Raw genomic sequence first — 22,714 nt, 5'->3', positions numbered from 1 at the left:
TAATGAATATATTATAATGTAATAAAATATAGACGATCAAGCAAATCTTGTCAGTAGAAAAAGGCGCGAAATTTAAATTTTCTATGAGACGGTAACCCTTCGCGCCTACATTTTTCAAATTTGCCGCCTTTTTCTACTGTCAAGATCTGCTTGACCAACTATAATTCAATTATTGCGGACCACCTATTTTAGTAGGTATTTATGTATTTTAATTAAATATCTGAACTTTCCCTTGGTTCTCTCCTGGGGCGTGACTATAAAATTGTGATCTGATAACCACAATAAAGAAAAAAAGCGTTTTCGTTCATTTTAGGTATAGTTAAACCTTTGATGTAAAATTAAAATTGCAAGAAATGTCGATAGTTTATCGATATGACTTTATCGACATGGCTACAGCAAAGTGGGTCGCTTTGTTAATCGTACACTAAACAAAAAGTGGTCCCACTGACAGCTCGCTTGGAAGGTATCTGTATATATTCTTATATCTATGGCAAATTTAATATTCCCTAAAGTTTATTTTTTTATTCGGTACCTAGACTAAAATGACATTTCATAGTATGAAATGACAGTTTATGCTCATATTATGAAATGTCGTTTTAGTCTACCAAATAAAAAAAAACCGGGCTAGTGCGAGTCGGACTCGCGCACGAAGGGTTCCGTACCATAATGCAAAAAAAAGCAAAAAAAAAAACGATCACCCATCCAAGTACTGACCACTCCCGACGTTGCTTAACTTTGGTCAAAAATCACGTTTGTTGTATGGGAGCCCCATTTAAATCTTTATTTTATTCTGTTTTTAGTATTTGTTGTTATAGCAGCACCAGAAATACATCATCTGTGAAAATTTCAACTGTCTAGCTATCACGGTTCGTGAGATACAGCCTGGTGACAGACGGACGGACGGACGGACGGACGGACGGACGGACAGCGAAGTCTTAGTAATAGGGTCCCGTTTTACCCTTTGGGTACGGAACCCTAAAAATTGACTTTATGTAGGTAGAGTAGATGTACTATACTTGGTCAAGCAGATTTCGACACTTATCATGAACAGTGGTACAACTAAAAATGAAATGCTATTGCATTTAATATTCTATCTTTTACTGGTAAGATTTAAAGTCGAATGGCATTTCATTTTGTTTTGTGTCACTATTCATGATAAGCGTCGATTTGTCAGTAGAAAAACGCGGCAAATTTGAAAAATGTAGGCGCTCTGGGATATTCGTCTCATAGAAAATTTGAATTTCGCGCCTTTTTCTACTGACAAGATTTGCTTGGCCATCTATACATATAAGTATGTCTATTTAATCATTAGTATTTTTTATTGAGAAACAAACATCTTAAAATAAACATATAAGCAACTTAGCTAGTGTCTACAAATTATTTTTGATACTTATAGACCTATAGTTTCCTAATTTACAAAGATAATTTACAAATATGTACAATTAGTGTAAACTTATAGTAGGTGTAGGTACCCAATTACATAAAAATAGAATAGATGTAAAAGAATGTGTATTATTAATTATCCAATAAGATGAATGAATGATGAACAAGATCTTCAGTTATATACATCCGTGGAATAGGTACCTATAGCAGATTGGTGTTCTGTTTGTCGTATACACACAGTTATACGTTCGTTTATAGGTATTGCTTGCTTGTATTCGCACGATAATGCGCCTATAGCTATAGAAGAGCAAGACACTGCATGTAAGTACCTTTTAGTATAGATAGGTATGTAGAGAATAGGTACAACTGTATCATGTACATATATGCTTAGGAATCTATAGCTATGTAGCAAATTGCTATTACCCGACCATGATAAAACGTCCTGACGTTCTATGTATTACAATGCCTTCAACAGACCTCTTAAATTTATCGCGTGTCCCGCTCATCGTGCGAACCCCAATCGACGACGAAATCATTCCATCCAGCCGTCGAAGCTGTTTTCTCGGGGGGTTTGAAACAGTGTTTTTGTGTAAATCTCTAGTGCCAACAAGTACACAAAACGAAGGTATGCCTTGAAAAATCTAAATCTTTCAAAAATTGTGAACATTATAGTCGTCAATTGCTTTTGGCATTTATGGCATCGCTTTCTCAAGCGTATCTTTTGTCCCGCTTCAGTGAACGGAAAGCTAGCATAATGTTTAATTTTCCGTCTCATTCTAGTAATATAACACCGTTGTGCTCGGTCGTGTCACGTAAGAATTTTTTTGTATTTTTGCTAGCAGTAAAAATTCTATGTGATGGTTTATTGTGATCATTTCAATAGTGTGTTTGTTTTCACGTAATAATGTTTTGTTTTAAATAGACTACTCCCATCGTTTCATATAGGTCGTGCTAACTTTCACTCTAGATATAGATAGATATACACTGTGGATGTTATAGATACATAGATACAGTACAGGTATAACATCGAGTCGCAGTCTCAAGGCCGAAATACACAAATATCTATGTTATAATACTTGAGAAAAGAACATAATGGTGTTGTAGAGAATCTTACAAAGATGTAAATCATAAAATTCTGATAAGTTTTTTATCTGGTGAGCAATCTTGATTTTTATGGTCACAAGTACACAGGCTTCCATTTGTCGAATGGCGTATTAGCTAGGTAGGTACCTAGCTACCGTTTGATGTCCAACCCTGCTGTGATTCTAGTTTAGTAAAGTGTAGAATAGTTTCTTATCGTGCTCGAACGCTCGTGGCGACGTAAATAAAGTTCATATTGGTTGGCACAAGAACATAATCCGTAATATTGTTTTATTAGTCCTTGAAATAACCTCAAATTTTGTCGTACAAGAAGAAAACCCAGCACTTTAGGTGATTTAGGAGTGTATTCGAAGTTTCTCAGTAATGATATTGGTTTTTGTGCTTTCTGCAGATAATCTGAACGTCGAGCTGACTGCGAAGCTGCTCTAAAGGATCTGCCGAGCCCGCATTATCTGTGATATACAGCTCAGCCTCTCGTCCGTCCTATAAGGTGCGTAAATCGAAAAATCTAAATTTATACTTTCTTGGTCGGCTACAGAAAACGATGTTGGCCTGATAACTCCTATTTGATTAAATTTGAATTCAATGCCTGACAGTGACATCATTTTGATACTTAACAGTTTAGATTAAATTCAATTATTTTATTTAGCAGCAGATTTTCTGAAGCTGGTACTGGTAGTAATAGTTTTATTTGTATATTATTGGGCTCATGTTGAGCCCAGAGATGGCGCTGTGCTGACTTGATGTGTTTTATAGGGCTGGGCCACTCGGGGCTAGAGGCGAGTCCGCAGCAGCTTCAAGCGGTGATCTCACCTGCCCTCTGCCACAGAGGCACTAAACACTGCTACCTGCTTTATTGACTGCATCACTACGAACCATTGTTACTTAGTCTATAATTGAAACAATATGCAATCTGTGAAAATAAGTATAATTCTAGGTGGATATTGTAGAAAATTATTCTATTAAGGGTATTTATGATAATTGTCTGATGTCTAATGTTTCTGTAATATTATGTGTTCCACATCTAATTAAGGATAATTGTTACTCCAATATTTATACTGTTACCGAACCAATGCAATGTAAAATCTCCACCTCAATGCTGGTGGTGAACACAAATAAATTTGGTGCTTTGAAGCGAGTCGAAGAGAAGAATGAGAGTCAGCGAGTTAGTGTAAAAATGGTAGATAATAATATTTATAATGTAGAGTTTGTTGATAGTATCCAACAAAACCAAATGATTGGCGATACGCCTAACTACTGCATTCCTTTAACGATTAACGCCATAACAGTCCAGGGTATCTCATACAGTGACCCGTATTTCAGTAGCTTTAACTTAAAATATAAGATGGCGTTTGGAGCGCCCAAGTATATGAACAAGTCTGATTACGCTTTTAAATCTTCAGTTTGTATTATACGAGATGAGCCTTTCATGGATAACACGCAACTACTAAACGAAAAGTCTGCTCATATGATATGCAAAACGAAAACTCGAATGATAAATAATGACGAGAAGTCGATAAGGATAAACCATGACAATAATGTATCGGAGGTCGATGTAACATCAAACTCTCAGTCCGCCTTGAAGACTTTTGCTAACGGTGATCTCACATTGGACGCGATGTTGGAGTTGATGAGGAACGAGGATGTTACCAAAGCCAAGATGGGCGAGACGGACAGCTGGGGCGTGCCACGGAGGATGCGCCTCTGCGGCGGCGGCGAGAGCTCGCTCAACGCCGCCTCCGGCTGGGGCAGCCCGCCCGCTTCCAATAATAACGGTAAGTCTCTTTGAATAACTGGAGGGCGTGTTTAGACTAGAATTGACTAGATTAACTGTCTTATTCAGCAGTTGACAGCTTTTGTTTATAGCATGTGCCGATTTTTGAACGCGAAGGTAGAGTCTTGTACAGGGCTATAACCGCGAAAATCGAAGTCGCAAATTGCGGAGATTTTTCTCTGTCACTCTAATTACGCCTTCATTGGGGTAAAAGAGAAAGATCCCCGCAATTTGCGAATTTCGGTTTTCGCGGTAGTCGCTCAGGGCCAAACCGGCAGTAAATCTTTAATAAATTATTTTCCATGGAAAATCTTGTAGTTATTCGCTGAGGTATGATTTTTTTTAATTCCCACCAGAGTTATGTTAAAGTTGAGCTAAGCTAAGAGAATAAAACTTATTAAACAACCAGTAAATATTATAACGTCCTTAGCTATGCGGCTTAGCACCTCTGGTGGAAAATGAGCTTAATTATTTTAACATTTATAATTTATTTTTCATGATCATTAAACTCCATTCCCCAGCCAACTGGCACCCTCCAACTTAATAAACATAAACTTCATTACGACAGACATGTTGTTTTGGCCTCAAAATGAGGCCCCAGCGTTAGCATAATAATGAGGGATAAAGTCTGAAATATTTGATCCTAAAATAAACAATCTCGAGTTACTATATAAATATAATTTTCCTGCAACAGTGTTATTGATTATATTGCTATTGTTGCATTGTGTTGACGCGGCGGAATGTGCGGAAACGGAGTCGGCACCGTTTGAGGTATACAAACCGCGAAACCAAATGGGCCGCAGCGATATCGTATTGTATAAATATTATGCGATAGTGCCCTGTCAAAGACAAACTTATTTTTTTATAACTTGTAGTTTGAAAACCTAGGACGCAAAATGTCACTCCACTCACGCCAAATATCGAACATCACCGAACCCAAGCCCATGGTACTTGTTTTCTAACCGTTGTTGTTGACTCTAGTATCAGTATCACCTTAGCCGGACTACTGCGGGATCCGACTTTCATACAAATTATATGGGTCTGCGATCTCGCTTAATACGACTATGTAACAATGACATAATTTGGTATGCCGATTAAAAGTATTTTTGAATAGGGTATCAGGGCTTCCCGCATTTTACTACAAATCACGCCCGATGTTAAATCACGTTGAGTTTAATTTAAAGATATATCATACTTAGAAAATCTTGGGTAAACGAGTTTTTTCAAGTCTCTATTGTCTTTTCCATCGGCAGCAGGCAACTGGGGTGGCAACTCCAGCAACAGCCAAGCCAACAATGCCACGAATAACCAGCAATGGAACGCCGCGCAGCGCCCACCCACCTCTCAAGCCGACAGTAAGTACCTACCAACGAAATGCGACGTTGGCATCAGTAATCGGCCTACCTAATTATGTTATTGATGGTGATTAAATTATACCTGTACCGGGAGCTCATCATTACCATACATTGTTTCCCTTTTAATGAATAAAATGCTTAATTATACCAAACTCGCTACTGGCCGCGACTTCGTGCTCTAAGAAGTCGTAAAATACACTGCCAAATGAGTTTAAAAAATTAACTCTTAATGAAAATATCCTAATAGTAATAGATTTTCTGCCAATTGGTTTTTCAAGTTCTTCGATAATTGATGTGTTTTCGTATCGATCTATTTGCCATACTATTTTTATCTTTTATTTTATCAAATCGGTATTGGACACCCTAAGCCCTACTCAGACCTCAAATAAAAAAAAAAACAATGCCAATAGCAATTAAAAAAGGAATGGTTTGGCTTTTTTGCCTTTGATTTGGAACTGTAATGTTTTATCCTATGGTCCTATGCACCAACTATTAATTATCGACTAGAATGGAGATATGAATAAATTTGTTATGTAATTACCTTATAAAATAAAACCTATCGAAACAGGACCTCAAGTCTTACTAAGTTGTAAGAATAAACTTATCGTATTCCATAGAGATCGAATAGGCTGCGCACAGCAATAAAGAAGTAATATCATAGACCATAAAACATCGCATGGTTACAAGCGAGCTTGCAAATCGTTCCACGTGCATTGATAAGAGATTTTCGTTGCAGTGAATAGCAACAAGGGTAACGCTCAGTTGCCACCGACCAGCGCTGCCTCCCAGAGTTGGCAGAGCAGTCCCCCCAACATGCCAAATGCACAGCCAAACAATAATGGTGCGCCTCCAAGCAATGGTTAGTCGCATACCGATCGAATTGTTCAGTACAGGTGCTCTTGGACAATACAATACAAACATGTAATCATTGTCTGACGTTTTCATTGAATGATTCTAATCTATAAAACTTCAACGATTTATACTTACTAGGAATGATATCAGAATCGTAAACATTCCTGTAATATAGCCACACAGTGGGTTAAGTCCGTCTCACTCTGCAATTCTCGGACATTGTAGCATCAAAGACATCTCCCAAACAACTTTTTGATTTTACGATTTATTTGCGCGGTCAAGGTCAAAGTAGAAAGGATGATTCAAAATTCATGGGTAACTCTTTATTGGTAGATTTAGTATGAGCCAAGACACACAGTAATAAATTAAGGATGGTATTCCACTGGCTGTTTGGGGGATATTTGATGTTGATAATAAGGCAAGCTGGAAACAAACATCTATTAGGTACTTACTTATGTAGTTACACGTTGAGTTGATGGAGACACTAGGGCCTCAAGTAAAATTCTATGTTAGGTAAGAATATTAAAATTGAAAAAAATAATGTATTATATTTTTCGTTTGAATAGGCACAAACCCCAACAACGGCGGCAACTCTCCTAACTCGGCCGCCCCCAACATGCCGCCCGCCGCCAACGGTAACGGGACATCGAATACCACGTCTTCCGCTAAGATAGAACAACTCAACTCCATGAGGGAGGCGCTGTTCAGCCAGGACGGCTGGGGCGGTGTAAGTAACCTAAACCAAATAAAATGGCATCAACTTTCTGTAAGAATCATTTAATCACGAATCCATTTTTTTTCACAGCAACACGTAAACCAAGATACGAATTGGGACGTGCCCGGATCACCAGAGCCCGGCTCGAAGGTGGAACCTACCGCCGGCGGCCCGCCCGCTTGGAAACCGAACGTAAATAACGGCGCCTTCCTCGGCACAGACCTCTGGGAGGCCAACCTGAGGAACGGCGGCCAACCACCGCCGCAGCCCGCCGCTAAGACGCCGTGGGGACACACTCCCACGACCAACATCGGGGGCACCTGGGGCGAGGACGACGACGCCGCCGAGTCCGCCAACGTGTGGACCGGCCCGCCGCCGCCGCAGCAGTGGCCCGCCGGCCCGCCGCAGCACGCGCAGCAGTGGGGCGTGCCCAAGAAGGACGACTGGAACGCGTGGGGCGAGCCGCACCGACCCGCCGACCCGCGCCTCGAGCACCGCGCGCCCGACCCGCGCCAGCCGCCCGCCGACCCGCGCCAGCACGACCTGCGCGGCGGCATCTCCGGCCGCCTCAACGGCGAGATGTGGAGCCAGCACCACCAGCACGGGCCCGCCAACAAGGTCATGCCCTCCGGCGTCAACCAGTGGGGCGCGCAGGGGCCCAAGGACTCGATGAAGGGCTCCGGCTGGGAGGAGCCGTCCCCGCCGGCCGCGCGGCGCGCGCCCACCGGCTTCGACGACGGCACGTCGCTGTGGGCGCAGCGCGGCGGCATGGGCATGGCCGGCCGCGGCGCGCCCGCGGGCCCGCAGCCGCCGCAGCGCATCCCGCCCACCCCCACCAAGCCCGACGGCGTGTGGGGCGCGCACGGCCAGCGCAACGGCAGCTGGGAGGACCCGCACACGCCCGCCTGGCCCGACCGCGACGTGCCCGCCTGGCCGGACGCCTCCAACCCGGGCCTGTGGCCCGTTCCGAAGCCGAAGCCGAACCCGGGCGGCGGCTGGCCCGAGGACATCGGCGAGTGGCCCGGCCCGAAGCCCCCGCAGGGCGGCGGGCCGCTCGGCAAGCAGATCCCGAAGGAGATGCTGTGGAACAGCAAGCAGTTCCGATTCCTGGTCGAGATGGGTTACAAGAAGGAGGACGCGGAGGCGGCGCTGCGCCGAAGCGACATGAACGCCGAGGAGGCGTTGGAGATGCTGGCGGCGCCGCGGGACGGATGGCGCCGCGACGAGCACTTCGGCGGCCACCACGGCGGGCCCTTCCAGCCGCCGCCGGCCGTGCCGCCCGTCAGCGCGGCCGTCGTGCAGAAGCTGCTCAACCAGCCGCCGCCCCAGGCTCTACATCATCATCAGTCCTACAATCCTAATAGGTACTATTTATTTTTAAGGAGTTCAATCCTCACCTCATTTATCTTTTGTTTACATTTCTAAATGTTTCCTTGTCTAACCTTTTTCGTGTGGCAGTGGAACTGGCAACAGCGGACAGCCGAGCACGGCGCAGCTGCGCATGCTGGTGCAGCAGATCCAGATGGCGGTGTCGGCTGGCTACCTCAACCACCAGATCCTCAACCAGCCGCTCGCGCCGCAGACCCTCGTGCTACTCAACCAGCTGCTGCAGCAGGTATGTGTAGGAACATGTAAAACTGTTCATCACATTTAAATCAAATTATGACTTTCACAAAACGGGAGGAAGTTGTAAACGGGCTTCCTGACATTTTAGATGTGTTTTTTCCCCCATTGTCTTAATTTAAAAACCATGAATAAATAAAGATGATACAGTTTTTAAAGCCTTAAAAGAAAAGGCTTAATTATCTAACGGTTTTAATATTAGATTAAAAAGTAAAAAACCTAGGTTTATAATAGAAAAATATAGTCATTACTTTACGATTTTAAAACTTCATTACGCACGCATACAACTCTCGTTAGTAGGTCACAAAGTACTCACCCCATGTACCTTACCGACCGGAGAAATTGTGTACTCAACCGAGCGGTCTTTTTCCGCTTCATGGACTTGTTTACGCGATCATTGCCAGTAAAGGGATAATTTGTGATTGGTATTGTTGGAAAGCAGTCAATGATACTGATAAGGCACAACTGTCGAGAATTCACAGTTCACAAAAGATCCTCAAAATAACTGAAGTATGCTTTTGTTTATCTTCAAAGTAAAGTTTTGTTCGTCTTTTTATTAGAGTAAATAAAACCACGATGTTTTAGTACTTATTTATAGCAAGAGTATAAAATTAATGTGAAACCATAAATATATTTATATCGAGTAATAGAATATTACAAAACAATTACTCTAGTCTCTGAATCCATCTAACTCTGACTTGAAGTGCTTTTGTGTAGCTAACACAAAAACATTTTCGTTTCACAAAAGAATTGACTTTATGATTGAATACCTACATTTTCACACTTTGTTATACATAAGCGTGGTCAATGGTCATTACCAAGAGTTAATTTGGTCAGATTCTATTGACAATGTATTGTATTTGTAAATAAAAAAAGGCGACGATTAATTATTTCTTTGTTTTGTACAGATCAAAGTATTGCAGCAATTGGTGCAGCAGCACACGCTAGCCATTTCGAAGGCTAACTCATCGCTCGCACTGCAGTACTCGGTGCAGATCACTAAGGCTAAACAGCAGATCACTGCTTTGCAAGTAAGTTGTGTTTTCACAATCAGTCTCTACATATTATATTGACATCTATACACTTTTCTAACCCTCAACATACCTGGAGAATTCGGAATTGATATGTTTGCAGTTTGGAACAACCCCAAATACATATGTCATATAAATTTCAGACCTCATGCAAGTTACTGAAAATGTGTAATTAGTAATAGACATAGACATAGACATATAGACATAGAACAATTTTATTCAACATCACATGAAATGACAGAGTTAACAAATAATGTAACACATTTTACAGATAAATCTTAAATTTACACTTAAAAACTAAGAAATTGAGTTGCACATCTAAGGGAGAAATATTCATGAGTGTTAAATAGGAGCTTGCCTCAGCATAATATTGCAGCGTATTAACTACAACGCTGGTTTTCAGGCAGACCCTTGATACATTATCCCTTGCTTCTGTTAGTCGGAAACTAAATGGCTTAAAGTTATGTTAAATATGTACCTATGAGTGTAAGTAAAAGACAAGTATTAGAATTTGGACAGAATAATTGCTAGTACCTATGGTGTAAGTAGAATTGAATAGAAAATAAAGATAATATGGAAATAATATGGAAGGAATTATATGATCTTATAAGATAGATTATGAGTGTAAATATAATTAATAAAGGTAAAAATAAATAAATAAATAAAGACATAAGACATATGGTGCATAAATATATCATTATTTTAGATATGACGGCGTGGCTCTAGTACCAGGAGGTAGCGTGTTTTGTATTGCTATAAGACGTTGTTTAATCTGCAATTTAAAACTACTTACTGTGTTTAAGTTTTTGAGAGGTGGAGGTATATTATTCCAGCATTTCGTTGCTGTATATTTGAAGCTACCTCGAAATGCAGCAGTACGGTGACGTGGTAATACCAATTCGTTACAAACCGATCTGATGCCATACAAGCTCGACCTACTTGCGCGCCATTTGAACTTTTCGAACAGATACTCTGGCTCTGAGATTTTAAAGACTCCAAACAACAAAGATGATAGGTGCAGCTCTCTACGAAATGTCATTTTGAGAATACCTGCTGAGTTTAAATAAGGTGTCACATGCTCTCGTGGCGGAATTCCGAAACAATAACGAGCACATGCATTCTGCACTCTCTGTACTATACGGTCAGTGCGAGCTAGTAAACGTGGGCCATATACTACGTCCGCATAGTCAAATTTAGAAAGTACTAATGAATTACAAAGTTTGATTCGCAGATCGACGCTGAGGAAATTCCGAATTCGATAGAGTATTTTGAGTCTATAAAATGCGGTTCTTGTAATTTCCGCAATATGCCCCTCGAAACGTAATGACTCATCCATTAGTAATCCCAGATTGCGTGCCTCCGATACACGTTCTACCTCTTCTCCCGAGATAATAACTGCTGGTTTATGGTGTTCGATCCGCTTGATTTGATTTTTAGAGCCAAATACCATAACTTTAGATTTACTGGGATTTAACACCAAGCAGTTAGACTCTGACCAGGCTGTAATAATTTCTAAATCTTCATTTAGTTTCGCAACGGCGTGTCCTGTGTTATTTGGATTAAATGAGATGTAGATTTGAATATCATCAGCGTAAAGATGGAACTTACAATGCTTTATGGAATCACGGACATCTGCGGTATAGAGAATAAAGAGCAGTGGACCCAAGATAGAGCCCTGTGGTACCCCTCTGGAGACGGCAGATGGCTTTGACTTTGCACATACCCCTCTATCATTTTGAAGTTTAACGATCTGCGAACGACCACTAAGATAGCTGGCAAACCATGCAACTGTCTGTGACTCAAAACCGTAGTATTTCATTTTGGACAGTAACAGTTGAGTGTTAATGGCGTCAAAAGCACGAGAAAAATCAAGAAGAGCCATTATCGTGCCTTGACCTATATTTTGTGCAGATAAGATGTTGTCAATCACATCCAAAAGTGCTGTTGTGGTGCTACGGGACTTACGGAAACCTGATTGTAGGGCAGGAAGAATTTTGTTTTTTTCAAGAAAAGCTGACAGTTGCATATATACCACCCGTTCTAATATTTTAGATAAACAAGGTAGAATACTTATAGGTCTTAAATCTTTAAGGTTACTAACATTACTTTTTTTAGGGAGTGGCGTGACCAATGCCATCTTCCAAGCATCAGGAAAAACTGAGGATGAAATAGACTTATTTATTATGGATGTTATGGCACCTAGAGAATGGGGAAGGGTAAGAAGCAGCATGTCCAAAGAGATACCGTCATGTCCCAGAGCAGCGGACTTTAATGACTGTATTATTTTAAGTATAAGGTTTTCTCCCACTGACTCTAATCTAAATGACGAGGCATGGAAACTTTCAGTTTCAAATTTAGCGAGATATGCTTGTGATGCTACTGCGTTGCCTCCAACTTCTAGAAAATGTGCGTTAATTGAATTAGGATCACATAAATTGGAAGGTATTTCTGATTTATGCGAGTTATTGGTTATCCTGACAGTACGTTTAAGGTTGTTCCAGAGAGCCCGGGAGTTGCTGGCATTGCGATTAATATTCTGGTTGAAATATGCCCGAGTTTCATTAAATAAGGCTTTATTGACGCAGCCCTTCAGGTCAAGATAATACTTTTTATGTTCGTCTAGACCAGACGCTTTATATCTATTATGTGCTTCGTCGCGTAAACGCATCATTTCTTTAATGGTATGAGTTATCCATGGATAGCTTTTCTCTCTAATAAAAATTTCTTTCTGAGGCGCATACGCGTCGAACAAATTTAAAACTGTGCAATTTAAGGCATTGACCATGTCGTTGACGGTTAATAAGGAGGATATATTATCCCATTTGATGGTCTCGGCCGAACGATTAAATAAAACTAGATCGATATCTTTAATTGGTCTGAAAGTTATCTTCTGCGGCACAGGTTTACCTTTTTTAACATTAAATTCACAAGATAAGAGCGCGTGATGACTCAGGGTAGGAATATAATCTACTACAGTATTTAAAACGGGGCTGTTACTACATATAACGTCTATTAAAGTACTACTATTATTAGTGAAATGCGTGGGCGCGTCAACATATTGTTTCAAATTAAAATAGGTCAAAAATTGTATAAGTTTGGAGGAGTTATTGTCGTTATTTAATAGATTTATATTAAAGTCTCCCATTAACAAAATATGATCGTAATTCGAAAATGAGGAAATAGTGTCGGTCATTGCGTCTATAAAAATGTCAATACTTAACCAAGGCGGCCGGTACGCTGTGCCTATCAATAAAATCAAACCGTTACTTCGTACCTTTAGCCACATTTGTTCTATGCCCAAGTCAGGGGGGTGGGCAAAGCGCCGAGCAGTAACGCCGTTCCTCACATAGAAACCGACGCCGCCACCGCGCGAGCGCACGGACCGCGGCCGTGGAATGTGACGCAGGCGATAGTTGGGTACTACCGGCGCCCTCCCCTCCTCCCCCTCATGAAGCCAAGATTCATTGATAGCCATTATGTCAATGTTGCGTTGTTCAACAGCAATTATAAATTCATTGTGATTAGTTCCGAGAGAACCTGCATTAAGGAACCCTAATTTAAAATTTTTTTGCTTACCTGCGCCCTTGCCACATTAAATAATACTTATTATGAAACTGATAAAATGCAAAATGGAAAATAACAAGTGCTCTCAAAGGAACCGATTTATTGTTACTTAGATACATTCGCTGCCTAAAACAAGATACATATACATAGTAAGTCATAATATTGTTTGTAAAATAATATAATAAAGTATGAATACTATGAATACACTCATATAATATAAAACTAGAAATAATATGTATTACAAATATGGTACGGTAGAATATGCGTCTTTTGAATACAGTTAACTTGAGACCTTGACTAAATCGTTCAAAAATAATAATATTTAAATAATCTGTAGAGTGTTGAAAATAGTAGTTGACTCCAATACTTGAGTGAATTACATACAAGATAGTAAACAAACTTATTGCAATAGTACATTTTATGTCGCAAAAACTACTTTTTATAGCTGATAGTAAATTTAAGTTCAAAAACAGTATAAATGTAATAGTAGTTAGAAAACAACGTATTAAACAGTTAATGTCTAACGTTACAAGCAAACGGACTGAACACCAAAAATTTTTATTAGGTCATCTTCCGTGCGCACCCTGTGAGATTGAGTGTTAGGCTGGCGTCTGGCGTATATTCGACCGTCACGGGTCCAGACGTATCTCCAGTTAAGGCGCGAACCCTCGTGGCGCGCTTTGTAGAAAAGCTGCCGGTTGGTGCGCGTCAGTCGCTCATTCACATAGAATCTACGAGGTGGACCGGGCAAGTCGAAGCCGGAGGTGTCCGCGCCACGGGCACGGCGGGCTGCGCGCAGTAGGTTGTCCCGGTGGACCCGACGCGCCAGCCGCACCACCAGCGCCCGCGGCCTCCCGGCTGTGCCGGTGCCGTCGCTGCCTTCACTGCCGTCGTTCGGGGCGCGTTTCATTCCCACGCGCTCGGCACTAACCACATCTCTGGACTCCATTTCCACACCCAGTTTCTGCGCCACCAGAACTGCTAGGTGTACCGGACTTTCGTTGCTTGTTTCCACAATACCCGTTATCTCCACTTCGGTAGAAAGAAGCTCCTGGTCCCGATCGTTGAGCTCCAGCTTAAGGCGGTCTACGGTGTCCATCAAACCCTTGATATCGTTCTGCACATCACCTGGTTGCACGGGCTGATCTTCTAATATCTGTACCCTCTGTTCGAGGCTGGTTAGTCGGTCGTCCAATCCACTGACTGTGTTTGAGAGTTTTTCTAAGTTGTTGTTCATTGTACTAAGTTCCTGGCGCATCCCCGCCAGTTCCAGTCGGAACAGCTGCAATTCACGAACGAGACTGCTTTCACTTTCACCCGTCACATCAGACGCTTGAATTTTGGTCTCTAATGTAGAAGGGGACCGTGATTCCGGAGGTTCTACGGATTTTTGAGGCTGTTGTACGATCTTTTTACGCACCGTAATGTTATCAACAAGTTGGTTACGAACCGGGGTGGCGGAATTATCACCGCCTTTCTTCAATGCCGCTTTACAATCCGGGCAGGTCCAGTTCGATTTTTCTGTTGTTGTCAGTTTGTTTGAAGTGATACATAGCCTGTGAAATACCTTCTGGCAGGTCTCGGACTTACACTGTAACGCATCTTTCATGTCCGTTATAATGTCTTTGCATCCTGCTGCGCATACTAGTGCTTTATTGTTTGTTAAATGCGACATTTTTGTTGTTATTTGTTCTTAACACCCTGTACCAAGAAATCGGTCGCGCGGCGATGACCAGTTAAAATAGTACAGCGACTACGACTAGCGATAACGTTCCGTAGCTGTTCGCGGGTCTAGTGGTACGGGGGCGCACAGTAAAATCTACCGCACACTGCTTTTTATTATCAACCTTGTCCGAACAAACTTTTACACTTGAATATTCTTCAAATTAGTTATGAATACGTAAAACACTGATATTACGGGTTGAATAAAGTTTAAAGAATGTGAGTTTTGAAGGAATTGCACTAATTCTAACAACTTGTACAATATTACGAAATTAATTTACGAGAAGCCGATGTTAACGACAACAGCGCGGTGTTGCCAACCCAACAGCGCGGTGTTGCCAACTTTATTTAAATAAATAATACCCAATAATACCTATACTTTATTTAAATAAATAATACCCAATAGTATTTCTACTGCGTACAGTACAACTACCAAACCTAGTATTTTGGAAATATTGGACATCCCTAGACAGAAAAGTCACGATACATTCACTTAACATTATGTCACAAGATTATTCCTAGCTAAACAATAATAAACTTTTTTCAAGTGCCTGTTACGACTGAGAGACGTAACGGCACGTAAGGCACATATTATAGTAATAGTAACATGGTTGTCTCAAAGCTTTTCAAGTGGATTTTGCACTTATGTTCGTAGTTTTAAGTCAGTCACATAAAGTTATGGGGTCAATTTAAAAGTAATATTGAAATCAAATACGCATGATTTTATAGTGCAACTGTTCTTTAAGTAGTAGCTGCAATAAGTATTCCTTAGACAAAATTTTAACAGATTGTTTTATGAAACAAAAGTAACAAGTCACATTGTAACAGACTAGAATGCCCGGTCGTTTTTCACCATCTTTCTAGATGTTAATGATGGTTATGGAAAGTTAGGGAAATTCTAGGGAGGTCAGGGAAAAATGAGAAAAAGATAAGGTTCGGGTAAAAAAAACCGGAGCGCATTATTTGTAGTGCCCACCCTGCCATCATAATGTAGTAGTAGTAAAACTCTTTATTGTACAAAAAGACATATTAAAAATAACATACAATTAGTAAGAAGTACAAAGGCGAAGTTCCTCCATCCCTTTAAGGGATATCTTCCAGTTAACCTTTGAGTAGATGAAAGGAGAGAGTGAAAAGAGGGTTGCAAATGCATCAAAATGTACAACAAGCTACCAGAACTACGTCTGGTATCTCGTCTGGTCTGGTAGGTGAGATTAGATCAGCAGCGGTCGGCAACCTTTTAGCAGCCAAGGGCCACATAGTAGTTAACACATTTGTGACTTTAGCAGACATTAGTCGTTTGTTAATATTACATACAAAATAGCCAGGGAGGCTCGCGGGTCGCAAGCGACAGGTTCCACCGCTGTTCTAAAGAAACTAGCGTCTTCCCAGATGTACAATGGCACTTTTGTTGTGACAGAACCAGATAGCGACGCAGCAGGCGTTGTACATGAAGCAGCAGGCGGGCGGCGACCTGTTCAAGCAGGGCCCGGACCCCATGTCGCAGCTGCAGAACAACTTCGGCAACATGGACATCGCCAAGGACTCGCAGGCCGTGAGTATATTATGTTGTGACAGAACCAGATAGCGACGCAGCAGGCGTTGTACATGAAGCAGTAGATTTAGTAGAACACCAAAGGTTAAAACTAGTAGAGTTTTTTATTGTTGCATCTTTGTTATATTTATGTAATGTTGTTCTGTATCAGGCGTACGGCGCGGGCCAGCAGTCGCGCCTGAACCAGTGGAAGCTGCCGTCGCTGGACAAGGACGGCGAGGGCACGGACTTCCCGCGCGCGCCCGGCGCCGCCAAGTCCACCACCAGCCCGCAGCTCAACCAGCTCGGCCTGCAGCCCGACCCGTGAGTATAATCGTTTTGGGCTTTTTATGATGAGGAGAACAGAGTTACTGCCCGAATCGTATGGAAGAAATTTTTTTACTTTTCCCATCTTTTTGTGAGCCCGCGTTTCAGGTTAGAAGCCCTGCAAGCATCGAGCGACATTTAATGTTTATTGGAACTTTATCTTATGATTTTCAATTCAAAGTAAGACATTCGATATATTCCAAAATACTGTAGTTAGGATCAAGTGCCGGTTTTAGAACACTACTCATTTTAGAAAATCACTCCAAAATGACCAAGATTCGCGACTCTGAGTCAAGCGACTCTCTATCCGGGGCATAATAATATATATATATTATATAAAAACCCTAGCCTAAGAGAAATGATGAATAAAGAAATATATATTATCTTCTTCTTCCTCGCGTTATCCCGGCATTTCGCCACGGCTCATGAGAGCCTGGGGTCCGCTTGACAACTAATCCCATGATTTGACGTAGGCACTAGTTTTTACGAAAGCGACTGCCATCTGACCTTTCAACCCAGAGGGTAAACTAGGCCTTATTGGGATTAGTCCGGTTTCCTCACGATGTTTTCCTTCACCGAAAAGCGACTGGTAAATATCAAATGATATTTCGTACATAAGTTCAGAAAAACTCATTGGTACGAGCCGGGGTTTGAACCCGCGACCTCCAGATTGCAAGTCGCACGCTCTCACCGCTAGGCCATCAGCGCTTTCTCACCGCTAGGCCATCAGCGCTTAATATTAATAACAGCGTTAAAGAAATATATATTATATTATAATTAAATTATTTTATAGAAACTTCAATTGATAATGTATGAAAATGACGACGTACGCTAGGCCCCGTGATATTATCTATTATTATAGACGGATTATGCTACCTTATAGATTAATCTAACCATTCTGGTTTTTGATACTACACATATTTAAATTTGTTCCACAAAGTAAATTCATGGACTTATATTGTGTTGGTGCACAGCACCAGGCGTGTCTCACTCTTTGGGGTTAGCCATAAGCCGCGCGTGGCGCTGTCGCCACCTAGCGGCCATATCTGTGCTGATCGTAACAGACGCGTTCTGTTAGAGAGTGAGTCTTCTGTACTTAGTACTATTATTTATTCTGTGACAGCACATGGACGGTGGGGCGCGGCGAGGGCTGGGGCGAGGCGGACGTGGCGGACGGCAAGGACGCGTGGCCGCAGCACCCGCAGCACCAGCCCGTGTTCGACATGGTGCCAGAATTCGAGCCCGGCAAGCCCTGGAAGGTCAGTGTCCGTGTGGCCACTCTAGCCACCCCTTTATCTCTGTGGATTAAAAGACATCCGGTTTTAAATGTAATGTAACTAATAAGAATGTCGTCTTATAAGGACTAACTTATTTTATGATTTTACGACATTAAATTATTTCAAATATGCTTGCACATTCATGGAATGTCCCTGGAATCTTTGATCGGTAGTTATTAGAGGTCGCGACTTTTTAAGTAAAAAAAGTAACGTGAGGGGAAGTAACTAAGCAAGCTGAATAATCTGTTTATTGTAATGACCTATCTCTGTATTGGTAATCATTGTTGTTTCATTTATTGGTATACTTAAATCCAGATATAATGCGGATATTGACATTATAGTTGTGTGAATGATAGCTTAAAATGTTCTCACAAGTCGAGTAGCCCATTCGACCATTCCTAAACCTAGCCTATCAATTACCGCTACCAAAAGTTCCTTTTAACCTACAACTATAACGAATACAGGGCAACCAGATCAAGAACGTAGAGGACGACCCGTCGATGACGCCCGGGTCGGTGGTGCGGTCGCCGCTGTCGCTGACGGCCATCAAGGACTCGGACATGCTGGGCGGCAAGACGTCGCCGCCGGGCGGTGGCGGCGGCGGCGGCGGCGGCGGCGAGCGCTCGCTGTCGTCGTCCACGTGGAGCTACGCGCCGCCCGCCGCCGGCAAGGACGCGTGGGCCAAGCCGCGCGCCGCGCCGCCGCCCGGCCTCAACAAGGCCTGGCCGCAGCACCACGTGCAGCCGCAGCAGCCGCCGCGCAACAACCTCCCCTCCTGGCAGGCCTCCACCTGGCTGCTGCTCAAGAATCTTACCGCGCAGGTACGGTCACCCGACAAACTGGTCCGCCACTTTCCGACTCTATCAATCAAATGATAGAGTTTATAGTTCGTTTTTTTAGCATTAGCGATCTTGACATGTCTTTTAATTGAAAAACGCATTTTAAAAATCAGTAACTATATTACTTATGGAAGCAGAAGAATATAAATGATCGTATTAAGGTGGCCACTGACGAGCCTTCCAACAGTCCAAATAGCGTGGCTGCAGTCCAAATAGCGTGGCTGCAATCCAAAATCGCTCCGTGAATGTTAAAAACGTACAATGTTAAATATTAGGATGTCCATTTGGATGAATCCATTGTAACGGCATTCATTTGGAAGGCTCGTCAGTGGCCTGCTTTAGATTCATATGATTGTTACATATTTGCCGTGGCTTATTTTTAAAACGTGTTTTTCTATTAACAGAATCATCAAGATTGTTTACCTTTTTTCTAATGCTAAAAAAAAACGAACTATAAGAAATTGCGAACTAAACTTTTTAAGGTTTTCTTGATGACAGTGAACGATTGGTGCAACACCAGTAGGTACAATTAAACGAAATTGATGATAATTCAAAAAAATTAAAGTTAGACAGGCACAGTAGGTATTATTTGCCGCATTTGCTCTTTTTTCCCTAACGCGTCAAATTGTGACGCAAGTTACATTTGTCAATGTACCTATAGAGAATAACATTTCTGATATTGTACATGTTGAAACAGATCGACGGATCGACGCTGAAGACTCTGTGCGTGCAGCACGGGCCGCTGCAGAACTTCCACCTGTACTTGAACCAGGGACTCGCGCTCGCGCGCTACTCCACTCGCGAAGAGGCAGCTAAAGTGAGTACTATGTATTATTATTTCACGCACAAATGCTCTCGTTTCCTAGGATAGCGGTGTCGTCAAGCGGCCGTCTCCATACAAATACTACGACATCCCTATTTAGCCGTATTATTTAGTATGGAGACGGCTGCTATATGACGGCACCACTATCCTAGGAAAACCGATTTTTATAGTTTCATCTTTTAGATATTAGTCTTTATAGCGTTACCTACATACGCATTAATTAATTAATATAGGCGCCTTGAAAAGTTAATCAAGACTACCTCTGAAGTTGTCTATAATACAAGTAAGTGACGATCAATTACAGACTTAAATCATAAATGGACCAGATTTTTAGTCCTTGAAATATTGACTTCATCTATTTTTCTATTAGACAGTATAATCAACTGCATCTGCGGGTCGATTCTCCCGTGAAAACTTGGTTTGTTTGAATCATAAACTCAAAGCGCAAGACCGTCACCAACAATACTCAAATTGAATTTCTATTTTTCTATTTATAAATACGGGGCTTGGTGCTCTAACTGTTTAGTGACTTGTGACCGTTTTCGAAGCGTGTTTCCGGCGAAGTACGAACGTGAATCGGAAGCAAGTATCTAAAAAGTACCGTACCAGTCACAAGTCCATTATACGCGCACATGTCTTCAACGTCCTAATGTTTTATTCAAACTGGATCGTCAAATGCTTGGTTACAAATCGGCATTGTGCGAAAGTCTGATTCCTTAACGCACACTACAATATTAGTCGCAATATTCAACTTAGCATTGGCTAAGTTGAATATTGTAAAGTTGCCTTTACTAGGCCTAAATTTGTAGTTAGTTTTAAGCCCTGTATAAGGCAAAGGGGTGTCATGAATTATGCAAAATTCATGACACCCCTTTCACACTACTTTGAAATTAAGTTCAAAGTAAGTTGGAAAATATTTTCTCTGTGCCTTTTAAAGACACTTGTCTTCGACTTTGTATGTCCGATGATACAGTCGATCTAAGCTAACTCTGCACAGACTTTGCAGGGGAAAATTTTGGAATTTGTGGCAAGTTTGCGTATGAAAAGACTTGGTCATTGCAAATTGTGTGCAGAGTTAGACAGAAACAGAGTTTAGAGCATACGATTGTTGCACAGGCTCAGATGGCGCTGAACAATTGCGTGCTGAGCAACACGACGATCTTCGCGGAGTCGCCGGCCGAGTCGGAGGTGCAGATGATCCTGCAGCACCTGGGCTCGGGCGGCGGCGGCGCGTGGCGGGGCGGCGGCGGCGGCAAGGACTGGGCCGGCTTCCCCGGCCTGTGGCCCGACCAGCACGAGCAGCGCGCCACGCCCTCCTCGCTCAACTCCTTCCTGCCGCCCGACCTGCTGGGCGGCGAGTCCATCTAGGCCCTCGTCTAGTTGTTGTAATTACGCTTCTCGTCCCCCTCCCCGGGACGGACTAATCGCCTAGTCACATCGCGCGGGCCGCGTCGCGCCGCGGACCCGTGTCGCGCCGCGACGCGCCCGCGGTAGCCAACTGTCCACAATACTATTATCTACTGTGTTGTAAGTGTTCATGTAGATTATTTAGTGTACATAAGAATTATACATATACAACGGCAGACATATAATGTATCGACGGTTATACCTGTATGAAGTATATATAGGATAGGGTCGCGGGGGCTCGGTCCCCTTACCAAATAGAGCTAGCATGGAGTAGAGTAGTTGCGTCGCGGGCTACCTCAGTCACTCGTCCCGTGGCCTTATTTTAGTGTGTATTTATTTTGTTGCGCTCGAGGGCTGTTGCTGTTTCGCCCGTCGAGATGTTTCGTTCCGAGTTTCTTTCGTGTTTTTACTTCTCGTTTTACATACTGATCGTATTTTAATTATTTATTCGGTTTCGAATTCTCACTCGCGATGAGCCTTTGTTTTCCATTAGTGATATTTTTATTCAGCAATAAATGAGTAAGTGCATTTCGCAGACTAACAAATGTTTTATAATTAGTTCGTAATTTTTATAAAGATAACAAAATTTGAAAATTATGAGATTCGAAGTGCATTCTTGTAGTGGTAAATTCCTTTTAAGCCGTATAGTCTGAGACGGAAATGATAGACACGTACGCGAGAGCGAGCGACGCCGACGCTGGCCGCCTGGCGGGCCCGGCCGGCTGGGCCCCGTACTTACCGTACTTCCGTGCTGACGGACGGATGACGGACGACGGATGACGGCCGGGCGGCGCGCTCCCTGCAATCCAGTAATCCTGTGATGTAAAGTATCTTGCCTAATGTAAGGATAATCTATTTTGTTGGAGAGTATCAGAGTAGAGCCGCCGGCGGCGGTCGGCCTCCGCCGATGCTACTGTTTCCCCAAATTTTTTCCAGTATTTGTGATTCAAGTGCCACTTTATGTTTAATATATGAAACGATTATCTAGATTATACGATTAATGTAAGGGTAACCTAATATATTAAATTGAAAATTGTTTTATCATTTTATATTACATACATTTGTGAGAAGTGTTATAAAGTACTATAATTGACAGTAATTTAAAATATTACACTTTTGTGTACCTATAGGTAAGAATAAAGTTCTAACTTAAATTTAGCCATATCAATATCTATTTAATAAAAGATTTGTGGTATTTTCTATAGGCTCAATTTGAACGTTATTCAAAGTGACATATGCTTTAGATATTCTGTTAATAATATATTGTAGCAGTAGGCGTCTCGGTATTACATCATTGTAGGTATAAGATTACACTTAAGTCCTATCGTAGGTTTCGGTAAGCATACTATTGATATTTTACGGCAACGATCGCACGTGTAAATGTTCG

The 22,714-nt window shown here is 42.1% G+C and overlaps 2 protein-coding genes across 8 annotated transcripts; one reads left to right on the top strand and one right to left on the bottom strand.

The window, feature by feature from the left end:
• The first annotated feature begins 1,853 nt into the window (after positions 1–1,853).
• Positions 1,854–21,713, top strand: LOC134667371 (protein Gawky). Of its 7 annotated transcripts, none has more exons than XM_063524758.1 (15): positions 1,854–2,008; positions 2,876–2,974; positions 3,888–4,259; positions 5,512–5,613; positions 6,350–6,472; positions 7,032–7,192; positions 7,271–8,544; positions 8,639–8,795; positions 9,712–9,834; positions 16,541–16,675; positions 16,827–16,978; positions 18,105–18,240; positions 18,723–19,079; positions 19,795–19,914; positions 21,037–21,713. In XM_063524758.1, exons 3-15 carry the CDS (start codon positions 3,914–3,916, stop codon positions 21,286–21,288), a joined length of 3,438 nt encoding a protein of 1,145 aa, XP_063380828.1. In that variant the 5' UTR covers positions 1,854–2,008; positions 2,876–2,974; positions 3,888–3,913; the 3' UTR covers positions 21,289–21,713. The 7 variants fall into 7 exon arrangements, with proteins under 7 accessions (XP_063380828.1, XP_063380826.1, XP_063380827.1 ...); XM_063524756.1 differs by having other exon boundaries at positions 3,241–4,259; positions 5,515–5,613; XM_063524757.1 differs by having other exon boundaries at positions 3,241–4,259; positions 18,732–19,079.
• LOC134667383 (uncharacterized) lies at positions 13,735–15,180 on the bottom strand. Its single transcript, XM_063524782.1, has one exon. It carries the CDS (start codon positions 15,071–15,073, stop codon positions 13,925–13,927), a length of 1,149 nt encoding a protein of 382 aa, XP_063380852.1. The 5' UTR covers positions 15,074–15,180; the 3' UTR covers positions 13,735–13,924.
• Positions 21,714–22,714: the final 1,001 nt, after the last annotated feature.

This window comes from Cydia fagiglandana, chromosome 9, assembly GCF_963556715.1.
Source record: "Cydia fagiglandana chromosome 9, ilCydFagi1.1, whole genome shotgun sequence".
Taxonomy (NCBI): Eukaryota; Metazoa; Arthropoda; class Insecta; order Lepidoptera; family Tortricidae; genus Cydia; species Cydia fagiglandana.
Note: the sequence above shows the minus strand (reverse complement) of the source record. Positions and strands in the feature narration are given on the sequence as shown.

Coding starts and splice junctions, on each gene's coding strand:
- LOC134667371 (XM_063524753.1), top strand. CDS start 3,473: ATGTCTAATGTTTCTGTAATATTATGTGTTCCACATCTAATTAAGGAT. Junction 4,260..5,511: donor GCCCGCTTCCAATAATAACG/GTAAGTCTCTTT, acceptor TTCCATCGGCAG/CAGGCAACTGGGGTGGCAAC. Junction 16,979..18,104: donor CTCGGCCTGCAGCCCGACCC/GTGAGTATAATC, acceptor ATTCTGTGACAG/CACATGGACGGTGGGGCGCG.
- LOC134667383 (XM_063524782.1), bottom strand. CDS start 15,073: ATGTCGCATTTAACAAACAATAAAGCACTAGTATGCGCAGCAGGATGC.